The following is a 25628-nucleotide window of genomic DNA, read 5'->3' on the forward strand; positions in this document are numbered from 1 at the left end:
CTATGTATAACTTTTAAAAAACGTCTGAATTTAAGAGCTACGAACTAGTATACAGTAACGTCTGGCTAAAGCTTAAAACATACCAGGATCTATAGGACACATAAAACCGCGAACAATAGATAAAACAGGGTATCGTATATGCATAGTTATAGTCACGTTTGATTAAAAATGTATGCAGATAAGACATTTAATATCAAAAAATAAAGTAATAATAAATTTCTTTGGGCATTAGGTTGCATTATATATATATTACACTGTTCTATTAATTATAGTAATGTAAAATACAGGTGCCCGTAATTTAATCATGGGATAACAAAATTAAATTGAAACTTAATTTTATGAAGTAACAGGAAATAATTTTTATCGGTATAATCTTTAGTTCAAGGAATTTCGTTTCTTCTCCTTTTTGGGAAAAGCAACAGGAAACTTGTTAAAATGGCATTATGCACTGAAATACAATGTACGTTCTCTGCTTATGGGAAAGTAAATCTTCAAAAACAGATTAGAGGCGATTCCGACATGAATATAATAAACCTTCATCAACGGAACAATCAATTAAAAGCTGGTTAAAATAGTTTCGAGAAACCGCTCATGTTTCGCATAAGCGTAGGTAGGCCAAGCCCCAGTGATGAAAATGTCATTCGAGATGTACTTGTGCGTAATCCCAGTAAATCGCTTCGCCGTACCAGCCTCGGCGAGGTAAATCTTAAGTTAACATTCGATGCGCACTAACTCATAATAAAGTGCTTGGTCCCTTCTTTTTCATCAATTAATTCGGATGATTACTTCGATTTGGTGAGATTGTTTTCGGTATAGTAATTAGAAGAAATGTAACCAATCTTTTTTTTCTCAAAGAATGGGCCGGGCCCCTGTCGTTGGCTACAAATGTACGCGTTAATTGATGAAACATTCCAAGATCGTTGGACTGGTAGAGGTGGACCAATTTTATGGCCACTGCGTTCTCCGCAATTAACACCACTCGACTTCTTTACTGCGGATTTCTAAAGAACCGAATTTATGCTGCAGAGATTCTCAGAGCCGAAGAATTAAAAGATCGAATCCCTACAGAAACAGCTACTGTGACTCCGCAAAACCTTGTAGAGTCATTAGGTTACATGAAGAATGAGTAATTCCCTCGCCGGACTCGAACCTGGACCTCAAAAATACGCGCCGAGTGTGTTACCGTTACCACATGAAGGCATGCTGGAAGGAGGGAGAAACTATCTTATATACTTCCCCTTTTAAACAGAAACTGGGGATTTGGACAACCAATCGCCAAATATTAGTGGTGACGAATTATCATCCATCACCTTTTAGTTCGGGCACCACGGTACAGTCATTAGGTTTTTTCTGAATTAGAAGACGTGAAAAATGAGCAATGCCCACGCCGGGAATCGAATTTGGACCTCTCGAATACGCACCGAGTGCGTTACACCACGAAAGCATGCTGGAAGGAGTTAAAAAATACCTTATATGCTTAATAACCTCTGGACAGAAATCGAGGCAGACTTTATATTCTCCGAGCAACTAATAGTGCTCATGTTGAAGTGTATTAATATAAAATTCTTTAAGTACTAAATAAAATTCAGTCAGTCATTTTTTCCATATCTTTTATTCTGTATTATTTAAAACATATTTAAAACATCCGGTGAATAAATTGTGGACACCCTGTATATAGTTCACTCAGGTATATTCTCTCTCGTACCTGTGAAAGTATGAGAAGAATATCTCCTAGGGCGAATTTTGGTACTATTTTTTTTCTTTCGTGGAACTCATCTTTCCATGTCCTTCACAGTCTGTATATGAAATTTGGTTTTATTCTGTTCATTAGTTTTAGTTACAGAACAGGGAATGTTATTCTAAAACCACCCTGTATTATAAGTTCTTAACTTGCAGGATTTACAAATTAATATTATATATTAATATTGCTTAGTAAGAAGAATACATTAAATGAGAACAGTTTTAGAGAAAAAAGTAATTAATTCGAAGATTAATTACTTTTCTCTCTAAGTAAATTTTCTACACTGGAATAGACTTCTAAAATCATTCAAGCATTTTTCAGTTTGTGAATGTAAATTTATTGTTCATTTGCTGGTGAATACTATAATATTATTAGATTTACTGTCTAGCTTAAAAAAGTACCATAAAATTATAAATATAAAACGATTTTGTTTGCATATTGATCCCTTATTAATTCCATCACTGATGTATTTTTTGAAGTATATATTAGGTTTATCACAGTTAACAAATTTATAAAATATATGCCAATAATTTAGCACAGAAATTAAACCATATTTACTTAATTTTCACTTTATATTTTGATCAATATTTTTTAATTTTATAAATTATACTGAGAATTTGAAATTTGAAGACTGAAAATTCTGTACACTTTTCAGGAATATTCTCTGCTTTCCAATAAAAGACGATAAAGGTAAGATTTGCTTTTTTTTTTTTTTTTTTTTTTTTTCATTTTTTCTAAATGGATATGTCTTCTTGCAAATTACATTATTGATTCGTTTTTTGCGCAGGTGTGATAGGTGTTGCCGAACTTTGTAATAAAATCAATGAGCGATGTTTCTCTTTCTTTGATGAAGAAATCGCCAAAGCTTTTTCGATCTACTGTGGAATCAGCATAATGCATGTAAGAATTTTTAAATAACATGTCTTTATGCTCTTTCAAAAAATTGCTTTCATAATGTAATTTATATAAAAGCATAATTACATGTTGATGTTAATGGCGGTTTATATTACATCCTTAAATGCGGCTGAATCTTATCAATATCCAATCGAATAAAAGGTAGTAAATAAATCTAGAGATAAGCGAGACATTGCAGAATTTTTATCCCAAGAGGACTATTTTCCTGGAATCCTGATTGTCTTTTGATTTACTTTAAATATAAACAATGTAAATGCGTTGTTTCCCTTTTCATTCGAGTTTGTTGCCATTCGGTAAAATGTAAGATATTTATTTTCAAACTTAATCTGTCTGTTATTGGCTAACAAACTAAACTATTTAGAAGCAATAGATGCAATTCTTGAAAGTAATATTTTTTACTTTTTAATCTGATTCATTTAAATAAAAACGTATTTAATTCATAATAAGTTAAGTTAATTAACCAGTTATTATGATTTAAATCTGTATTATATAACTTCCCCTTTCCGTATTCCTCGCCAGAATGCAAAGTAGATTTGTATGTATTTAAGGTGAGGGTTTTGTATATTTAGTTTAAAGCTTCTGGCAACCGCGTCTTTCCATTAGTATTCAAGCCACATCTGTTTAAAAGTTAAATTCTGGTTTTAGCATCTCGCTAGCCGATATTCTAAAATACGCATTAGTGAAATATCTGAGTCGGCTTTTATAAATGAGCCTATTTTATGTGTAGTTTTAGACTACGTTGCCACGTTGAATTTTGTTTATGTTAATTTAAATATCCGTAACTAGCGTAAGTTATCGTCTGTAGAAGATGTTATGCCTGTCCTGTTACATTAAGCTTCAAGTCTAACCTTCTTCAATATTTTGAAAATTCTCTAAAACGTTACGATAACTCGCTATTTGTCTAGTATGGTCTGTAGAACTTTAGCTTCCAGTTGCAACAAAAACCCTGCAATCTAAATAGAAACATTCAATATTTTTATACAATTAGGTAATACAAATTTTCACTTTTCAACTATACAGAAGCTATATAAAGCTGCCATTAAGTCTAACTGTATATTCGATTAATATCCTACAAAATGTTTTGATCTACCTGGCCATCACTACTGAAAATCCCAACTGATAAATTCAATTAAACTTTAAAAGATCTCTTTTGGACGACTATTAAAATAGGAATCCTTTCATAATTTTTAATGTAATTACTTATTTATTTATTTACGTATAATTTTATATTACATTTATGAAAAATAATAAAATTCTTTTTTTATATTTGTTCGAATTTATAAAAATATGCATTTCTCATTTTAAAGTCTGTGCTCATTCATATTGTATTAAAAAACTGTTCAATTAAATTATTCCTTTCTTCCATAAATTTTCTGCCTAAGATTCCAAGCTTTATGTAAAATTTAACATCACAATTCGAACATTTTTTACTTTTATAATAATTCCTCGAACATTTTTTACTTTTATAATAATTGTTCGAAATATTTCTTTGAACACTGTTATTATTTGTCAAACGTTTGTTAATTTCCTTTATTTACATAATTCATATGGCATATGCATGTTACATTGTTTATTGTTGCAAAAGCAAACCGTTTCTAAAATTATAAACTCTCATTTAAACTAATAATTTTTTAATATTTGTATTTAAATTTATATGATTTGTATTCTTTTACCTTTTGGCTTAACGATAATTTCAGCCTAACGTACACAGAGTTTCCATTTCTGAATATTTGCGTAATTATCCGTACAACTTTAAACTAAATACCAAAGGTAATGACGTTTTACTTGGTGAATATATAAATAACAGTTTCAATTTTCTAAATTCTATTCGTGTAATACGAGGAAACTGAAATTTTACTACTGCTGTATGAGAAACTCTTAGCTGGTAAAACATGCATGAACTTTTGATAATAATTTTCATTACTGTAAATCCTTCACTGTTTTTTAGTCGTTTGTTACTTCACTAACTAAGAACGCAACTCTAGACCGGTAACTTAAGAAATAAGCTATTATTACAGCAAAATGCATTAGAAAATTAGAAAAATTTAATCAAGAAATTATTGTAGTGAAAATTAAATAAATTACTGTGCTGAAAAAAGGTCAAAATTGCTCGTTTATTTTAATAAAACTAAATACAGAATTGAATAAAAAGTTTTTTCATAAATGATAATAAATACTCTTTCAATGTAAAGTTGCCAATAAAATGTTTTAAAAATTATCAATAAATATTTAATATAACCCTAAGCGGGGCGCTAGCAATAATTTATGAAGAAACAGTTCTTTAAGAAAGCATTTGAGTTAAAAAATAACGCAATATTTTTTGTATCTTGTGATGTAGCCGTTCCTCAATAGACACTAATGCCGGCTAGCTTTAAACGGATTTATTAACAGAGCACACAGGAACGGTTACAAACAAAAGAAATATACATAAAAATGAAACATATACCAAATGGAACATCAAACATTGAGAATAACATAACATAGTAAGCTATCATCATGGCGCCTGGAGGTCGACTGACGTTTTTTCATATCGCCACGAGATGGCGTTTAAATAAAATAGTTCGGTTACAGTTCATGACATGAATAAAATAGTTCAATTACACTTAAATAGGTCTATTACATCCTCCCCCTCTGACTTCGTAGACGTCTCGGCAAGAAGTCAGGAACTGACATTTGTCTACTTTGTGCAGCGGGCGGAGAATCAGATGGACGGGCTCCAGTTTGACGAGGAGTAGATTTTGCGTCACCAGCACCTTGTGCAACAGGTACAGATTCGGATGGTATTACACGTTTCGGGCGTCCTCTTTTCTTTAAGGGAACCACTGGAATTACACGAGCTGAGTTTTGCTTATTTCGATCTTGATATGGTTTCAAGGCTGAAACATGATACTTGCCGAGAATTTTGTCTGGTTCATGAGGATCGGCAATATCATAAGTGGTTGGAGATCTTATAGTCACTATTACATAAGGACCATCTCTCTTGGGCATGAATTTAGCAGTTTTCTTCAGTGGACCTTTGCTGATTGGGTGGAGGGTGACCCAAACTTTATCTCCAGGAACAAATTTCGGTGTTTCTCTTCGTTTTTTGTCAGCATATCGTTTCTGCTTATCTTGATGCATTTCGACTCTTTCTCGTACCTGTTGTACATTTCTTGCAAAACGTTTCAAATATGGAGTAATTTCGGGAACAAAATTATCGTTCTCAATTACGGCTTTTATATCATGCTTTACATCATCTAAGGTTCGTAACTCTCGTGCAAATTGAAGAAAAGCAGCAGAATGTCCACTTGAAGCACATTTGGCTGTATTCAAAGCAAACCTTATTAATGGCAGTTTATCCTTCCATGACTGATGGTCGTTACCAACAAGAATTGCTAAACGTGGTTTCAGATCTCTATTCTTCCTTTCAACTGGGTTAGATTGTGGGTGATAGACAGGAGTAAGACTTTGATCAATGTTCAAGATATAGCATAGTTGTTGCATAACAGCACTAGTAAACTGGGTACCATTATCACTTATTATTTTCCTAGGTAACCCAAATCGAAGGGCGACTTCCTCCAAAAGAATAGTGGCACATTCTCTGGCCGTGGCTTCCTATAAAGCAAATAGTTCTGTCCACTTCATAGCACAGTCCTTCACAATAAAAATCCATTTTTCACCAGACGGTGTTTCAGGAAGGGGACCGAAAAGATCAATTGACAAGGTTTCAAAACGTTGAGCATAGACTGGAATTTGAAGTAAGCCAGATGGCTTTTGATTAGTGGTTTCTCCCCCTACTTTGAAGACAGTGTGATATTTGTTAAGCAATGCATAAGTTGCAAGCCGTTGGGCTGTAGTTAATTGTTGTCCTTCGTTTTCTCGTAGTTGGCAGTTGTTTACAACAACTGGGGTTTCTTCCAGTACTTGGGATTGATGAGGTTTCACGAAGCTATATTTTCTTCGAGGTTCATCAGAAAAGTTCCACTTATTTTCAGCAAGATTTAAAACAATATTAGCTTTTTGAAGAAAGTCAATTCCTAACAGAGTCGAGTTATCTTTGGCATCAGGCAATACAAGGAGCGGAGTTTTGAACTCTCTGCCTTCGAGAAGAATAATTTGTTCGGTGCGAAGTACCTCTTTTTCAGATACCAAACCATCAGCGAAAGACACCTCTAGTGTTGTCTTTTCAAATACTGCATCTTGTTTCTGCAGAATATGATAGAGGGATTCACTTGCAATTGAGTGACTAGCACCAGTGTCGGCGAAAGCTGTACCGGAAACACCACCAATACTAATTGGAAATACAGCAGTCCGAGTGGAAGATAAACAGGATCGGATTTGGATAGTGCCAAAATTTGATGAATTTGAAGTCTTTGGGGGGTTACAGTCTGGACATTTAGACTTGATAAAACCAGTTTTTCCGCACCCATAGCATGTTAAAGGAGGTCGCTTTTCCTCTGTTTGTTGCTGACTACGATTTAAAAAGGTTTTATGAGTTCCCTGTACGTCACTTGTTCGATTTCCTACTTTGTGTTTGGATGGATTAGTCGGTTTGTAAGAATAGTTCCGCCTGCCAGGAAGTTCAGTTTTATAGTTCGTATTTTTAACACGTACAGCTTCATAATCATCCAATTTCTGTACTAATTCAGATGAACTCTTTATTTTTCCCCAAGTATCAATAAAATGCTCCTTAACTCACTACTGACTCTTCTTTTAAGCTGATCAGTCAGGACCAAGTCTTTGAGTGATTCAAAGTCTGTAACATCGAGACTATGGAGCCACTCTTCGAGATAATTGTTTAATTCGTAAGTAAAATCTTTCCATAAAGACCCAGGGTGTTTTTGGTGTGTAGTAAGTTTAATTCGAAATGATTCAGTATTTAATTTGAATCTTTGTAGCAGAATCTTCTTGATGTAAGAATAATCTTCTAATTTGTCTTTTGGTTCTCTTAAAATAATTTGCGAAATGTCTATAGGCAGAAGAGGTAGGAGATGAGTGATGTAATCTATTTGTTTTATATTAACTTTCTCACATTGTCTTTCAAAAATTTGCAGGTAGGTTGCAATGTCAGAAGTTCCTGTAAATTTAGGGATTAGGTGTTGAATATTTGTTCCAATAGCTGCATTTGAAGCAAAGGCGGCATAGTTAGGGTTTGAGCTAGCAGCTGCCAGGTTTAATTTTAAACGTTCCAATTCTAATAAAAGTTCTTGTTCTTTTCTTTGACGTGTCTCCAGATCGTTGCTTTCACGTTGTTTTTGTTGTCTAGTTTCGATTAAAGTTTCCAGAAGATTCCTGGTAAAAGCCTTATCATAAGTGTCAGAATTGACAATAAGATCTTTAAGATCTATTACTCGCATAGTGTCGTTTACAGTGAAACCCAGTTCTGCAGCGAGAGTTTTTAAATCCTCTTTTCGTGCTTTGGCAAGGTAAGCCATAATTATATGAGAGGTCAGGGGGGAGGGAAAAGATGAAGTTGAATTTGTTGCTATTTCGATTTTATTCACAATACAGTATTTTAGAATTAATAATTATACCTTTAAGTAAAATGTATATACCCCTATTAAACAGCATGTATGAATGTAAACAATGTTACTCGTACATTTATATACCACAATTAAACAGTATTTATAAATGTAAACAATAATAATCACAAAGTTTATTATTTCGGAGTCGTAAAAATATCATAAAATGCCCTCATAAATTCCAACTTGTATCAAGAAAATAACATATAATAAATTGCTCAAAAATTGTTTACTACTTAGCAAAACATACAAAAACATACATAAATGTCTTACCATAAGCTTTTATATTTAAGCTGAATTCTTCGAAATCTTAATCTTAACAAAATATTAAGCTGATTAAGCAACACACACTTAGTAACTCATTTTACTTTATTTAAATAGTCATTCGATTTTATTCATAATTATTTTCTTTCGCTTCAAGAAATATTTTTTAAGACATGCATTCATTAAATTGAAAACAATTATATTTTCTTAAAGTATTATACTATAATCATTTTCTCAAAATGTTCGTCGAAAGATAAATCAACAAGTACAATATTTTATTTTATGCAGAATAAAACATTTAATAAGGAACAACAGCACTCAAAGGAAATAAAAATAATAAAAGATTTGACGTAAACACATCATAAATCATCGCTAGTCTAAACATTTCCGCGGGGGGAAAACATCTGCTGCTGTATGCAGAAGCGAGACTAATAAATTCTAATGAACAACGTCAATGAATATATTCAAACTTTAACATCAAAACATGTATTCAGTGAAACAATATTATCTACAAATTAATTTAATATGCGCATTAACATTTTAAAATAACGCGCATTAACATTTTAAAATAACAAATTACAATTCAAGAAATAACGTTTCGTTAACAGAAAGCCGTTTGCTTTCGTTTAGTACTCTTATGTAGTCTCAATAAATGAGATTTCAGTAAAGAATTTATATTTGCTTTAAGAAGCAGCTTATAATAAACAATCAGTTTAAAAGAACTTTAAACTCAGATTAAACGATAATGTAAACGAAACTTATCTTTTCCGTTGAAATTGTCCAGTTGATGATTCGATGTGCTAGCAGCACGGTATGACAATTTTAATTCCAGAATTGGTTTCCAGAATATTTGACCAGTAGTCCACACCTGAAAAGAGACTGAGCCGATCTCCAGCAACTAAAAGTTAAATTCGGGAGTAAGAGCTTGTTAAAGCCAAACAGAAATTCTAAACATTTTGTTGCGCCATTTTGGATTCAAATTTAGTTGGGCGCCAATGTGATGTAGCCGTTCCTCAATAGACACTAATGCCGGCTAGCTTTAAACGGATTTATTAACAGAGCACACAGGAACGGTTACAAACAAAAGAAATATACATAAAAATGAAACATATACCAAATGGAACATCAAACATTGAGAATAACATAACATAGTAAGCTATCATCATGGCGCCTGGAGGTCGACTGACGTTTTTTCATATCGCCACGAGATGGCGTTTAAATAAAATAGTTCGGTTACAGTTCATGACATGAATAAAATAGTTCAATTGCACTTAAATAGGTCTGTTACAATCTTTCAATTAAAAAAATATTCTGCTTCTGGAATTTTCTTTAAAAATTAGTGCATTATATGACATGAAAACATGAAACTTTCAACAAGGAAGAGTAAGAAAATCGTTTGCTGCGACGAAAAATGAGTTTTAAATGACAAAGAAGAAAATTTGTTGAAAGCAGGGTAAATTATTATTTGTGTATTCTATTTTATTTTTAGTCGCTGATGTGGAAGAAAGTTCGAGATGCTCAACATAGAAGCAGATTATCTAATGAGCTTATGATGTATCACATGCAGGTAAATTAATATTATTAGCACCACCTATTCATTAATATAATTTTTGATGACTATTTGTATTTAACATATGATTACGTTTTTATAAAATTTGCATCAATATTTATCGCTTAGATTCAAGTAAACCGAAACACTAGGAGGTATTATCATAAATTTTGTACAATATTATGATGGTTTACTATATTTCATGCAAAGAAAACATTCAGACATGGGTCTTTTCTGACAGCTCAGATGCATATAAAGAAGACAAAATGAGTTCGTAAGCAAATATCGATGATTCTTTTCTATCAAATTTTAAGATAGTAATAGACTTAAGTTAAAAGATGTCCTACAAAAATATAGCGGATAGGATACGCTGTATGTGATTTTTATAGACACAGAACATGAATTCGCGTCATTTTTGCTTCTTGAAAGGTTTCAAAGAATTCTTTCAAATGGTTTTGCGTTATATACACTGTGTTAAATACTTTTATGTTGAGAATCTATTGATCTGTATTATTTTTTTTGAGGGATATGGGATAATAAATGCAACGAGCATTGAAATATATACTTTTGTCCTTCATCTACTATAGAAAATATTTACATATAATTTTGTAAAAATGTCCAACAATGCACGTAATATTTTGTGTTCTTCATATTTTCTTACTTTTCTTAATTTTCAGCATAATATTGATTGCTATAATAATTATAATTAAAATTGCTATAAGTTAAGAATTTCTTAAATTATGTCCTCTACATTTTGACCACAGACGCTTTTTGATTATCCGCACTTGCGGTTTCAAATTTAGTCACAGTTGCCTGGTTTTTGGTGTATATTTTGGTATACATGCGACATTAGACAACCCAATACATGTGTGTGCAATACAATTGCTTGAGTGCATGTGGATTTACATGTTTTATAGTATTTATAATGACGATATAATAACGATATTTAAACGCCCATTTTGCTGATTAATGTACAGAAGAAATGCAAAGAAAATTATGGATAAATTATTAATTAATAGACGTATATAAAAGTACAGAATTTCAGACCGCAAAAATTTCACTGGTGGAAATTTTTAAGTAGAGAATGTAATGATCTCTATCAGAAACTCATGCCCGACAGCGTCGCTTCATGCCAAAAATAAGATCATCTACAGCGGATTGGGGTGGGTATCTGTGCCTATTCATGGAACAGACATATTCTCAGCTCGTAAAAATTCTAAGAAGGCTCAGAGATAAATTTTATATCTTCCAAACATGTCCTGACCGTGCTCGAGCGGAATCAAGTCGAGAATATCAACAGCCATTCTATACAAAACAACACTTCCAATTATCAGCCAGTAATGCAAACCTTTTATATTCGACTCGTGCCATAAAAAGACATACGGGTCCATGATCGCAATAAATGGGAGAATATATTCTGCACTACAGTCACCGTACCACGAGAGATGTTAGCTTACCGTCACTCAGATGATGTATTTCATTCATTTTTTAAAACACTATTGTTCCATTTTTTCCCCTAGGTTCAGTAATGAAGAGATAACAGGTTTTGCACAAAACTACAACATTTTTGCCGAACATGTTACGTTAAGAAAAAATATATGTATGCAAACACTTTTCTACGCTCTAATTACTGCATGCGTAACCTGCCATATGTAAGCAAATTTGAGGGCTACACATCCATTTTGACCTCTTTCCAATATATTTGAACGACGTTTTCGTATGACATCTGTACGTATGGACAGAATAAAGGAATGAATCTTTTTACTTCTTTGTACTAAGTAAACGAAGTATTGTAATCGCGAAAAATTTCGAGTATCATATTTCAATGAAGATGTCCATTTTGGCAGCTTTTGAATCTGTACGTACGGGCAGAATAAACGACTCGTTTTCTCAAAACGGATTGTAAAATGGATTTAAATGGATTCAAGAGAGATTTTTTTCGTGACGTCTGCACGCACGTACATATGCATGTATCTCGTATAACTCAAAAATGAGTAGCCTCAACGTTGACATTTTGTATAGGGTCAATTATGGTGGTTATTTTAGTATGGAAGCACCTAACACCGTTACCTGGCGTCCACCGTTACCTCCTGTGAAGGTACAAACAATTTACGTCTATGGGCTTCTCGGAGATCCGAACACAAGCATTTCGGTATCGCAGTCGGCTCTCTTAACCACTATACCGTCTGAGGCGGCTATCTACTAACACACATTAATTGTAGTATAGTATACGCTTATTAATGAAATTTATTGTTATCAAAAATTACTAAAGCATTTATTGTTTCAAAATGGTGCATTTTGTTACACTAATATGAGGTATGTTTTTACAATCTGAAAAATAAATAAAGGTTCTTATCTCAAATAAACTGTAGTCTGTTACTTTAAATAAGTACTTCAAAGTTTTTAGTACTTAAAGTTGTTGGTAAGTTATTTCAAAGTTGTAGAAACTCTCCGTTCATTTACGATCGTAACGTCTGTCGTAACCAACGCACAGACTGTCTCGGGAAATTTAGCAAATTAGAGGACTAGGCTTTTCTTCCTCAGCTGTCATTGCCATGGCTATGAAGCAACGATTTGGGGAAAAGAAATGGCCTTGAAGTGCCTGTTATAAAGTAATAGACTATAGAAACAGCTTATAATATTTTTCAGAAGTAATATTTTTCCGCAAAGAGGAAACTATAACGTTTAAAATAGCTCTTTTTTAGATACATTATAAGGATCTTAAGTTTTACTAACGTTTATTTTATTTTAAAACTTTACAGCCCTCGCTTATTTTCCACTTTTGGCCAGAATAAAAGTGTTAATCTGTTTATGCAAATTATGCTTGCTAACGTTTAAGTATTTAAGTTGTGGCGCTTCGCCAAGAACACAGTTAAAAGGGAAGAGAGTGAGCCTTCTTGCCACTTTATTTCACGCGTACTTTCAGTCAGTTGCTGTCCGCATTTAAGGCCAGAGGTTTAGTTCTTTTGATATCTAATACGTATTGTAGTTTTCCGCAGTTTGCATTCTACATACGTAATAATCTGAAAGACCAACCTTAGTGTTATTCATCTGTGTAAAGCATTCGAAGTTAGCTCTTACTGAAATTTAGTTCTTATTTTCTTACATTCAGACCACTTACTTCTACAATTTGCAGAACATAGTCTCCAATAGACTCACTGTTCTTTTCAGGACACCTAATATCTGTTCCCTAAACAGATTAGAAGATCAAGTAGTCTTAATGACATATAGCTATATATAATCATGTTTCATTTTTTAAATTTTAATTCTTTTATCATTTATGGAAAATTTATATTATTATTCTTCGTATTTAATCTCAGGTTCCTCCTGAAGATGTCACGAAGCTGGCGGAGATGGAGATTCTGTCTCCGGAACATTTCAGTGAGGACTTTGCGAAGCTCACCTTCATTCCTCGATCCTTGAAAGAGCAGGATACGCCTTTAGTGAGTACAATTTAGGACTCACCTGGTATTACTCATATGACAGAATGAATTGTTCTCTATTTTATGATAAATGAAATTACAATACTTTTAACGAAAAAATATTTCCTTTATTTTTAATGTACAGATAGATATAATTTAAAATTAAAATTAAAAGCAGATTCAAAAATCAGGTTCAGACACAGAAAGGCGGGGGAGGGGGAATGGATGCCATTCAGAACAGAGTATTCATTCAACTGCATAAAATTGATATGAGTAAAAAGTTTAATTAAATAATCTTGTGGCAAAATTAAAATTATAACGAAGAACAATTTTTCGAAAAAATAACATATCCTGCAAAGCAGAACAAAAACGGAACTCGATAAGACAGTGCAAATAATGACTCCATAAATCTAAGAAAAATGGAAAACAAGTTTGGATTTTAAAATTAAAATACTAAATGATTTTACATTTTCCATGACATTCTGATCAAGGTTTGGTGTCTTCAGAAATGAAAAAGAAACATAACCTATTTCTAAGTAACGCACAATTCAGAAAATTAATCAATCAATATTTATAAAAAATTTAACTAGGATAAACGAATAAGCTGCATATTAGTTGCTCAATCACGACAGACCGGAAAAGAAGATAATAGAATTTAGCTAAAATTTTAAAAGATGCATTCAAAATTGAATACTGTAGCCTTTTTTCATACATAATGAAATTATAGAATTTGGAAAATCGGACCATCTACTTTAATTGCATGCTTTTTCACAATTATATTAGATATGAAGTGCAATTTTACCAATAAATTAATGCTACTTCAATGGGTACTAACTATTCAACATCCATTTGTAAGCTCGTCCTCTTTGTTAAAGAGTATAATTTTGTGAACAAATTCCATAATCTTGAACTTTCAAATTCACCTGCAAGTATATTAATGGCATTACTGCCATTGATACTAACAATGAAAGTGAAAAACTATAACAAAAATAGCGTCGAAGAAACAGAATCAGAATATCTTGACTTCCAAATCCCTAACTTATATAAAATAAAACTTTATAATAATAATAAGAAGAAGAAGAAGAAAGACTTTTCGATATCAAAATCATTACTCTAAACAGCTGGCACTCAAGCATTTCCAGAAAAATAAATACTATTAAGAAATCATAAAGGAAAAACTGGAAATTCTGTAATGATACTGAAGAAATTTTAAAACAACTTTGAATTAAAATTCTCAAAAATAATAAAATTCCACATAATTTTTATAAAAACGCAGTTCTCTAAATCGCATTTGTCAGTCTAATTTTACACAGTTAAACTACTGATTTACATAAATTATTACACCTAAGCAGAGTAGAAGGTACATTGTTTTCAAAAATCTTCCGAATAAGTAATAATTTTGAATAAATTAGTTGATAATTTTTTACTGTTCTTTCAGTGATGAAGGAGCTTTGTTCAGTTTTAAAACCTATGGACACCTTCATATATAAAATATTTTTACTGTCTCAAACTTGTTTCGCTTCTGCTGTCTCTATTTTCTCTTTCTGGTCAAAAAACTAATTACAACCTTACTTATCAAGCTTTAGCAATTTATGAAATACTGCATTTTATGCAGTTTATTTTTCACATTTGAGGAAGCTTCTGTTAGGTAATTTTTTCACCTTTCTCATTTCAAAGTGCACTCGTTATATTACTTATTAATTTTATAGTTAGTTACAGTAGAAACTAAATAATTAATTTTTAAATTTTAATATTTTGCTATATTTAAATACACATTTTTCATTGGCAGGCACACCTTAAAGTTACCTTGTTAATGCAAGTTTATTCCCCCCTTTTTTACTATTTTTGAATAATAAATTAGATTAATATTTAAGTTATACTTGACTAATTAATGTGCGCAATATGCCTTTAGTACGAATTATGTAATTTTATTTAATCAATGCTCTTAATACATCTTTCGTATTTTGGTATAAATTTATTGCATGTTCTTCCTAGTATTTTTAACCGTATACCTATATAGTATATTTTCTCCATGCTACAAGTTGTTTACCTGCACGCATTTTCTTAAGGTATTATTATTATTATTATTATTATTATTATTATTATTATTATTATTATTATTATTATTATTATTATTATTTTGTGCTGCATTCTTCTTTCGCTAGCACCGACTACATGCAGCAGCCATTTTCAGTTTTGACAGTATTCCGTTTCCCGAAATTTTAGCCAAAATGCTTTTTGACCTTCCAGCTTGTAAGAGTTAAGCAACTTACGTACATTTCATCTGTGTTTTCTAATTAATTTTTTAATATTAATTAATATTCTGAACTGTGAATTGGTTAGCTGAGAAACAGGCTATATTTACCTTTTACATATCTCAAGATTGTAAAGTCTTTTTAATTTTGTTTTTCTTTTTTCTGCAATTTATAGAATGCACGGTTTTGATCGAATTGGGTAGATTTTGAGTAAAACGGACAACCAAAAGTAGTACGTGAAGATGATAAATCATCATAAAATCAGATATAGGGCTTGCTGAGGGAACACAGATCCAAGGACCAACAAATTCTTCATTTTGCGTGATGAACTCTGGGTCTATTGATGTCATGTTAGGAAGGAATTGTTGGTTCTCGGTTAAGATTATATCCTAATTTTAAATTATACCGATTGCTATATAATTTGCGTAAACTTCTGGTCTGAGCGAGTTGTGTGATGGACCATGGATCATAAGATAGAAATTAACATAAACTAACTGTTAGTAAAGTTTAAATCGCAAATATCACGACACGCTATCTGAAAAATAATGGTACTGTATCGTTAGTTCATGAGGTAACATAATTATATAATATGTTTTAGAATACTTAGTCTATAGTTAGAAATAACAGTTGTTACATTTCCTGGAAGCGCATCTGTATTTCCAAACATAACTGTGGACATCGAGGCAACTTTCATTTTCAGTTTTATTTCATTAACAACGTCTGAAATTGATATCTGAAATAGGTACAGAGATTCTTTCTTCAGATGGACTAAATTTTCGACTTTCTACAGTAAATATGGGTGTTTGTGGAAGATCTCGACTGATACGCCAAACTAGGCGTGTGTAACTTTGTGAAGGCTAAGGAAGAGACCTATCTTTTTTCAATGCGCCATTCTCGAAACAGAATAACTTAGCCTAGTCATTGAGAAGTTCTGTTAGGCGTCTCATCCCCAAAAATAGCCCATCACATTTCCCACTCAAACTCAGAAATGTACTAATGGTAGTACCATTCTTAAGATGGTTAGTGTGCTGGGGCGTTACTAGTACGATCCGTAGTGAAGTCTCTGGGGCTCCAGTCACTTCTACTACCTACCTACCCCCTTATTGGTAAATGATGATAAGAATGTCGGAAAGCAGATCTTCCACATTCTTATTCTAGGAACACAAATAATACTACCTTCTGCACCCTGAAATACATGCGCCCGTTAATAGTAGCGCAAAACCCTAGAACTATTTTTAAAAACTTAGTTATGTCTTTCTCTTTCAGGCTGTCATAAGCATGTTCGAAGATATGGGCATGATTCACAGGTGGAGGATCCCCATTTTCACCCTATCCAAGTGAGTCACGCTTTGGTAAATTTCCATGTAAACTGCAACCGACTTACTGTCATAGGATCGCAGTAGTGTTCATCAATCTCGGTGTGTTTTCCTCCCGACAGATTCGTGTTGATGGTGAGAAAGGGCTATCGGGATCCTCCCTATCACAACTGGATGCACGCCTTCTCTGTCGCACACTTTTGCTACCTCTTACACAAGAACGTGGGACTGATGGGAAATTATCTGTCGTAAGTTTTTATTACTTTTTCAGAACGTCAGCTGGTTCTGATTTTAAGTATTTATCTTTTTTTGTATGCGAATGATAAAATAATAAGCAAGTACAGCAATTCTTCGCATAGCAGTGCTTCGATCAGTCAGGATTCACTATACTCTAGTTTGAAAATTTCCAAAACGAACTAAATTCTAATTGAACAAAATAAAGACGAAGTCTAAAACATTAGTATTACAAAATTATTTTTAATATATATAAATGATGTTCATGTCCCTTTACATAGCTAATTTTTGTAGGGTTTATATTTATTTCGTTTTAAATTCAGGCGATATGATACACTACTTCAATATTTATTCGATTCCCCGTTGTAGGATAAGGTTGCGTAAATTTTACCCCCTAAGAAAAAATAAGTAATAAATCGTAGGATTTATGAAAAAAAAATTATGTATGGTAATAATATCTTGCGTTGTCGTTGCTGATAGTTATTACAATAAAATTCCATATAGTCTACTCTCCTGTGTAAAATTAGTAAAATTTATGAACACGAATTTAATGATTTAGATAACTAGTATTCCAAGTCGTACCACCTAATAGCTTAAGTCACACTAAATTTAAAAGTAGACAATTGTAATAAAATTTTCTTTTTCTCAATTAATTTATTTATATAACTAATTGCAACAATGATCACAAGGATATTTTCTTCATCTTCTTTTCAATTCTAGCACATTAAGACTTGTACCCATATTTTGCATTTTAGGCTCTGAATCAAGTTCTCTTCGCGGCCTTCCTCACAAATATTACAGGGAGACGAACACGATGTGAAACAATATGGTGGACTAGGGGATAACTCATTTTTACTGGAAAAGGCGCAGTTGGCGTAATATTAAGCCTATTATTTAAAAGGTGCAACCTTACTGTATATGTATGTATTTGTGTTAATAAACCAGATAATAAAACATTTAGTTATATATACGAACAACGAGCTTATGTCGAACGGGGGCTCAGGTTAAGATAAGGACAAGAGTATTAAGTTTCTGCGCGAGAAGTAACAGCTGAATAACTGTCAAAAATTAATTAAATAATTGAAATTTTGCTAGAGCATAATCACCGAAGTTGATCCCAATGCTGAATATAGCCTTACTATTCGTCGAATGCTAAACAATGCAATTCATTGCCACCAAAAAAAGTATGAAAATGAAAGACTAAAGAAGAAAAATGTACAGACAATCGATATTGCAGATTTTAGAGGATAAAAAATGAATTACGATTAGTATACATTTTTAAAAGTTACTTCTAAGAACTAGACTTTCTGCCGCCCGAGGTATGGTGCCCCTCTTAATGCACACCACAAAATCAAATATATGAAATGTTAAAAGACTTACATCGAAGCAAATAAAATCTTAATTCCAACATTTAAGTGCTATTTTGTTTAGTTTTCTGTTAGCAAAATCGATGATGACATTCTAGAAGTTTCCTTCGTTACTGCAGTTGCTTCGCTCTAGATATAAGTACTATTACGTACAAGATACTCCATCTTTAGATCTTATAAGCTTCTTAACCGATCTATAGCCATAAAAACTTCTCTCACAGCAAGTAATACTTTTAGCAAGTGGGAGAAAATTCTAATTTGATTTATAACATTAGGAATATTTTGGGGGGCATGCTATTTTAGAATAAAGTGTAAAACTTCAAAGAGATTGCCGTTTTGCTATTCGGTTTCGTCTTTTCAAACCGTAACAGAAACTATGAATTATTTTTCTCTGAGCAAGTTATTCTTCCGTATAATGTCATTAGCATAATTTGGCATTCACATTTCCCATTCCAAAAGGTTTCCTCGACTAAGAAAGGCATATTAAGAATTTGAAGCTATTGAAGAATCTTTGTAATTTCTTTGACTATTTTATCCACTGTAGAAATAATTCTCTCCTGGATTCAGTTTAGGCCCAGTTCACAATTTGGCATATCGTGATTCTTCATCTCACCAATGATACGATAGCTGAATACTTGTACTTTGATTTAGGATTAAATTTCAAACAGCCAGCTGATTTACCTTATGTGTAAGGTAGGGTATGTAACATTGCATTCAGTCATACGTGCATGCGAGCCAGTGCCTCTTTGATAACGTAAATATGAGCCAGTTCCCATTTTTTAAAACCCATGCTATGAATTTCATTCCTTCACAAAGGCATTTTGCCCCTTAGAAAAAAACATTGTGAACTTTATTTAAATCTGGTAAATAGCAATCAGTTTTTGTGCTCCTAAGATCCAGACGTCTATTTCCTATACTATGTTTCACATGAAAAATAGCGCCTCACAAAATGTGCCGTCCGGAGCATACCGTCCCCTCTAGTTCCGCCGCTAGGAATATGTGAACGGGTATCCGTATTTGCACATGGTAAAAATGTGTTAATATCACAGCTGCAAGAGAAAGGAATCATGGAATCCATCGCTAGAATCTTTTGTGGGTACGGAAGAACGAAGCTTCAGCACATTTTGTTATTCAAGTGCGTGATTTCCTCAGTGAGCAATTTCAACCTGCTCGACTAGGCTAAGTTCTCCAACATCTCCAACCCGAATGAATTATCCCCCACGAAATGCCCGGATCTTTCAGCTCAACAAAACTCATTTTCAGGAATAATCAAGTCACATATCTCTCAGAACAGATGAAGACTAGAAGCGAAAGCATGGTGGAAGCCTTACAAAAGATAACCCCGCAGATGCTCTAAAATATGTGAAGGATAGCACGATCGAGAACATATACATCTACTCGGTACATAGCTCGTGTATGTAAGTACTGAACCATAGTATAGCTTATAAATAAAATAAAATTATACTGATATTGCTCTCTGTGACACTAAAACCATCAAATGTACGTCACGACACTTGAATTCCCTACAGCATGTGAAAGAACATGCTAGGAAGATGTATTTCAAGCTGCAGTGTGTTCTGCCAAATATCTTCGATCATTCTGTAAAAATGAGAATTTTTATCGCAAGCTCGTGAAGCAAGCTTGTGCTGGTGCAAGCTTTATGAAGCTTACGTTCTATCCCGTGGCATCACATCCGCTATAAGGCAAGTAATACTAGTAGTGGACATCTCAACGTCACTTTTAACCTCATGCAAAATATTCCAGCAACCAAAATACAGAACCATACTTCAAACACTTTTTCTTGGGATTATTTTAAATTTTAGAAACTGGTGTATTTTTTCTTAACGGAAGCTTATTCTATTAATTTTATTAAAAGCCAAACAATAGTTTTTTTTTAAAACTAATCTATTTCATTTGCTATTTTTTTAAACATAACGCAAAATAAGGTGAATAAATTAAAATAATTAATTTTCCATCTTATTAAAATGCAGTGAAACCTGTCAAATTGATTTGTTCGCCTTTTCTACTGAGGCAAAAGAAGTTTTTTTTTTTAATTGAAAGCATATTATTTCTACTTTAGTGAGTTAGAAAGCTTGGCTTTGTTCATCGCCTGTCTGTGCCACGATCTGGATCACAGAGGAACGAATAACAATTTCCAAGTTGCCTCGGTAAGTGCTCATACGTGAATGTTTTCCTGAGATTTCTTGTTCCTTATGCATCTGAACTGAAATTTGTGTTTTTGATTAGGACTTTATCCGTAACACTAGAGCAGAATTGTGTTGACTTTACGATAGTTATAAACGTATGCAGGATATTAAAAAAAATTCTGTCAAATATAAAGGAATTTCCTGTACTTATTAAGACTCAGAAAGATAAAGATCAATAACTGAGCAATTAATTTAAAATTTAGATATATTGTTGAATTTCGTCAAGAGCTGCCCTTGCCGGTCTATTAATGGCAAAGTGCACACTGAACACTCGTAGCTCGTGTGGGATAAGGGAAGAATCTGGCTGTGAAGAAGTTTTGTGAATTTCTCTATATACAATGAAACGTTGTATCAGTTTTCTTAAAACGTCCTCCCTTCCTTAGGAAAATAGCCCTCGAATGCTTTACTATAATCAATTAAACCAAACTAATTCAGAGCTTTGCTATAAATAACTAATGTAACCTTTCTTCATACGATATTAATCAAAATCGCATGCGAAAGCTTAAATTGTTTAATAATAACTTATTGTCAATTGTTAAACACAATTGTTTATCTGCGAAAACCACTACAATGCTTTCCAGCTTTGTTTTATAAGTCGACCACTGATTAATAGAATAAGAGTACCCAACACTGCAGCTTCTTTCTGGCTTCTCATTACAAAAACCGACTTTATAGCAGTGACAAAAAGCATAGCGGGACGGTTTAATCTGCTGTTAATTATCCGCGGGTTAACAAGAATAACTCATACTGGGTTATTTTAAGAAAACTACTATATCTTAGAGAAAGGTGTATTTCATGTCTCATATAAAAACGCATAAGACAGCATCCGCTTACTGTTTCTCAGTTCTAGATGAAAACAGGGCTAGATTTGTCCATTTATATAAATCCAAGTATTCGAGATATTTTCATTTTATAAACTTGTATTTAGTGTTTTATTATGGGGGGGGGGAATTTCGTCATCGATTTTTAACCTGCTTCCTGATGAGCTATCGCGTTTAAGCTTTGTTCAACACTGTTTCTCAATGATGATGTAATGTAGTGAAATGATTTTGTCGAAATTCGATTTACATTGTTTTTCCTTATTTAACATTAAACGAATTTTCGTTTAACGAAGAAACTAAGCTTTTCATAATTTTTATGTAGCACCATTAACGAAGTAATTAAATGAATAAAGCAATATCTGTTCAATGAAACTTACATGAAAATTGCAAGTCAGTTTCTGAATTTTTGGCGAATTTTCGAAAATCGCTCGATTTTTTAGACTATTTGATATTTATGATTTTAAAATTTCAACGTCTAAAAATGTATCGGATGCAAATTTTTAAAATGGTCACATATTATGAGACAAAGTTTTCCCTACTCCTTTAAAGCAAGAGCGATAAAAAATATTAACTGATTGAGCGATTTTCTACATTTTTTTTTAAACGTGTTGCGTTGCAGTTTGAAGCAGACAAAGAAAAAAAGTTTCTCAAGTTAAAACTACCCTTGAATTTGCAATCTTGGGGCAATTAATGACGAACTGACAAGATTCGTTTTTTAAATTATAGTTTAAAGTAAAATGCTTGCTGTAGCGTTGTTATACCATACAATTTGCGAAATTGAATATTCAAATTGATTTATTCATTCTTTGAATGACGTTCAGTTATTTTTATTTATGTCATAATTTTCTTATAATTTATTTCAAACGTTTTAAATAGGATTAAAACTATTATCATTGATAAAGTGCTATTGAGACAAGAAAAAGTACAATTTAAAAAAGATTTTTATACCATAAGCTTGTCTTTAAAATGAACATGATAATTCACTAAAAGAAGAAAAAGAATTTATCATATAATTTAATGGGAATAATAGATTAAATAATTCTAGTTATAGAATTCATCTACAATTTTATATCTCGAATAATAAAAGCTCTGTTCTTAAATAACAAAATTATTAATTTAATTCCATTTTTAAAATGTATAAACCATTATCTTTTAAAATTTCCTATAAATTTAATTCCATTGTCAAATGTGTAAACTATTCTCTTTTTTAACTTATCATGGGAGCCCCACACTTTTATTATTCGCGATATAAAATTGTAGATGATTTCTGTAAATAGAAGCATTTAATCTGTTATCCCCATTAAATTATGTGATAAACTATTTTTCTCCTTTTACAGCATTAATTATTATACCATTTAAAATAAAAAAAACGAATCTGAAAAATTTCAGATTTCATATTACACCCAAAGGTGCTTTTGTTTTCCTTTACGCACATACACGTTTCGAGAGCATTTGGGCTAATGTCTCTTTAGGCTAAAAATATTTAAAAGCAGTATATCTTTAAAATTTCCGATAGAGTCTCACGTGGTAGAGACAATTCTTTTTCGTACAGTTTTGCCATAGCTCGCTTTGAAACCGTTGAGGTTGTTAATAAATAATTCTTTAAAATTTTACAAAATATGAAATAGACAATAAAATAAATTCGGAATTTAAAATTTGGGCTTCAAGGTGCCCGTGTTCGGGTGGAGGATTACCTTATTCAAAATTTGATGGCTCTAGGTACCGTTGTTCTTTCACAATGCGAGAAACATCCATATATTCATGCAGATTCTTGGTTACTTAATTTCTTTAAATATAATACAGAGAGATAATACTTGGTGGCAACAATTTCAAAAGTGATACGCCGTTTACAATGAACAGATGTAAAATGCCGTTTCGAGACTAATAGCCTTTCTGGGCTAACGCTCCTTTGGAATAAAAGCTTATTATAAAAAAAAAAACTTTTATTTTATTCTGTTTTATCCCATATCCCCGGAAATTTAATTTGCTATGCCTCACATTATCACATAAATCATTTCGATACATTTATAGTTTTTGAGTAATACTTTCCATAATCCTGTTGTTAATTATTCTATCTAAATCTATTTACGTTGCTACTATCTTTAATTGTAAATACAGACGGAATACAAACATTATTGAACTTTTACACTTACAAATTTCATCATCGATTCATAGCTTCAAGGTTAATATTTCAAATTTCTATAGATCTCAACAATTCTACAAAAATAAAGGGAAATCTCGTTCTAAGGGCGAAGCCGCTCTCCTTTAATGCGCTAACGCGAATGAATCCAACTGCACTGTTGATAAGTCGGCAAAGTGAAATTCTTTGAACTCACGACGGCATTCTGTTTAGATAACTCTGTATAAGCTACGTAGACAACTAATTATTTAAATCTTTCAAAGACCACCTAAGAAGTTTTAATTCTAATTTCTGAGGGAAATTGGATTTTAATTAAAATCAAGTAACATCGAAAAATACCTATGCAATAATCTTCGAACTTCAAATATTACAGTTGAAGAGAAACTATCAGTTTACAGTAGAATTGTTAAGTCGCTGTTGATATTCTGAAACTGATAGAAGCATGAATATTTTCCTCCAGAAATATTATGAAACACGAAAATAATAAGACTAAATTCCTTCTTTTATAGTGTTGATGTACAGGAATGTATTAGGAAACTGTACACTGTTTTCAGTTGCACAATTTATTGTTTTAAATTTTTTTATTTTTATTTTTCATTCTGGTTTTGTTTTTCTTTCCAGAAATCAGATTTAGCTGCATTATATTGTTCCGAGGGATCAGTAATGGAAGTAAGTATTCCCTGCTTTTATAAACTAAAGAATTAACAGGCCAGTTACTGACAGTTTGAACAAAAGATATTTATTTCTCTGCTTGTATTACCTGTTATTACAATTATGACCATGCAGATATCTACCTGTTTACTTCTCTATCTCTGCAACTATACGTATGCTCAGAAGTATTTTAACTCTTTTAGAAAAACTGAGTTTTAATTAGCTTATAAATGCAAAATTTGATTTGGGTAGTGTTTCTATGAAGCCTTTTATTTTCAATTTTTAAATTATAATTATGTTTGCCCGGCGACGCTTCATACATAAAAGAGGATAAAAATACCACATAATATCCTATTCTCTTTTATATTGTAATATTATTGAATCCATATGTCTTAAAGTGTTAAGTAATTATCACTTAAAACATAACAGAAATATGATACAATAAATTATTTGAATTACTGCAATTTTCACTTTCAAACTGAGAATTTTTGGTTGTTCAAGTGGCTGTTGTTTCCCATTAAAACGCTTATAATTTCATTTCTACTTATCGTAGATTTAAAATAGAGAAAGATGCAAAAGGCAAACGTTTCAAATGTTTTAATCAAAAATAAGATAAGAGTAGACAATATTACTGAATGTTTCGACACATTAGGATAATTTAAATTTGGCTTTTCACAGTGAATAATAGTATTATTTTTCTTATAGAGGCATCACTTTGCTCAAGCCATGGCCATACTGAACACAGATGGATGTAACGTTTTGGAAAATCTCTCTCGCAAAGTAAGAATTGTATAGAATGAATCTTTTATAATTAACCTCATTTGCAATCAAATATTTTTTAAATTTTTTTATACAAACATTAAAGAACTCTGATAAAACCTTTAATTTATTTTTCTTAATAAAACTAATGTGACATCTCTTCTCCATTCGTCATTTTGCTGAATATTAACCTCAAGGAGAAATCAAAGATTAAATAAAGAATTATTAGTTAGAGTATTAAGGAATTATTAATCATGGACCCTTTTACTGTACCACTTATTAATCATAGTACCATATTTTGACCTAGATCGTACTTTAAAATTTTGCACACTATAAAGTCTAAATACTTAGTAACTTACTTAGTAATACTTAGTATATAAATACTTAGTACTTAGTAAATACTTAGTATTTAGTATACACAAGTGCGCATAAATAACAAGCCCACGTAAACGCATATCAACGAAACTGCCGTAGCAAATCTGTCTA

At 32.1% G+C, this 25628-nt stretch overlaps 1 protein-coding gene across 1 annotated transcript in view; it reads left to right on the top strand.

The window, feature by feature from the left end:
• Positions 1-25628, top strand: part of LOC118197439 (cGMP-dependent 3',5'-cyclic phosphodiesterase-like) — a 130897-nt gene that overhangs the window by 77569 nt on the left and 27700 nt on the right. The window contains exons 14-22 of the mRNA XM_085813675.1: positions 2397-2431; positions 2529-2641; positions 9911-9988; positions 13291-13413; positions 16914-16984; positions 17086-17211; positions 20645-20732; positions 24354-24401; positions 25089-25163. Coding sequence (XP_085669801.1) covers positions 2397-2431; positions 2529-2641; positions 9911-9988; positions 13291-13413; positions 16914-16984; positions 17086-17211; positions 20645-20732; positions 24354-24401; positions 25089-25163 — 757 coding nt within the window. The remainder of the gene's footprint in view (positions 1-2396; positions 2432-2528; positions 2642-9910; positions 9989-13290; positions 13414-16913; positions 16985-17085; positions 17212-20644; positions 20733-24353; positions 24402-25088; positions 25164-25628) is intronic.

This window comes from Stegodyphus dumicola, chromosome 1 (assembly GCF_044657685.1).
Source record: "Stegodyphus dumicola isolate Sdum_Otavi_A_Nest chromosome 1, ASM4465768v1".
Lineage (NCBI taxonomy): Eukaryota > Metazoa > Arthropoda > Arachnida > Araneae > Eresidae > Stegodyphus > Stegodyphus dumicola.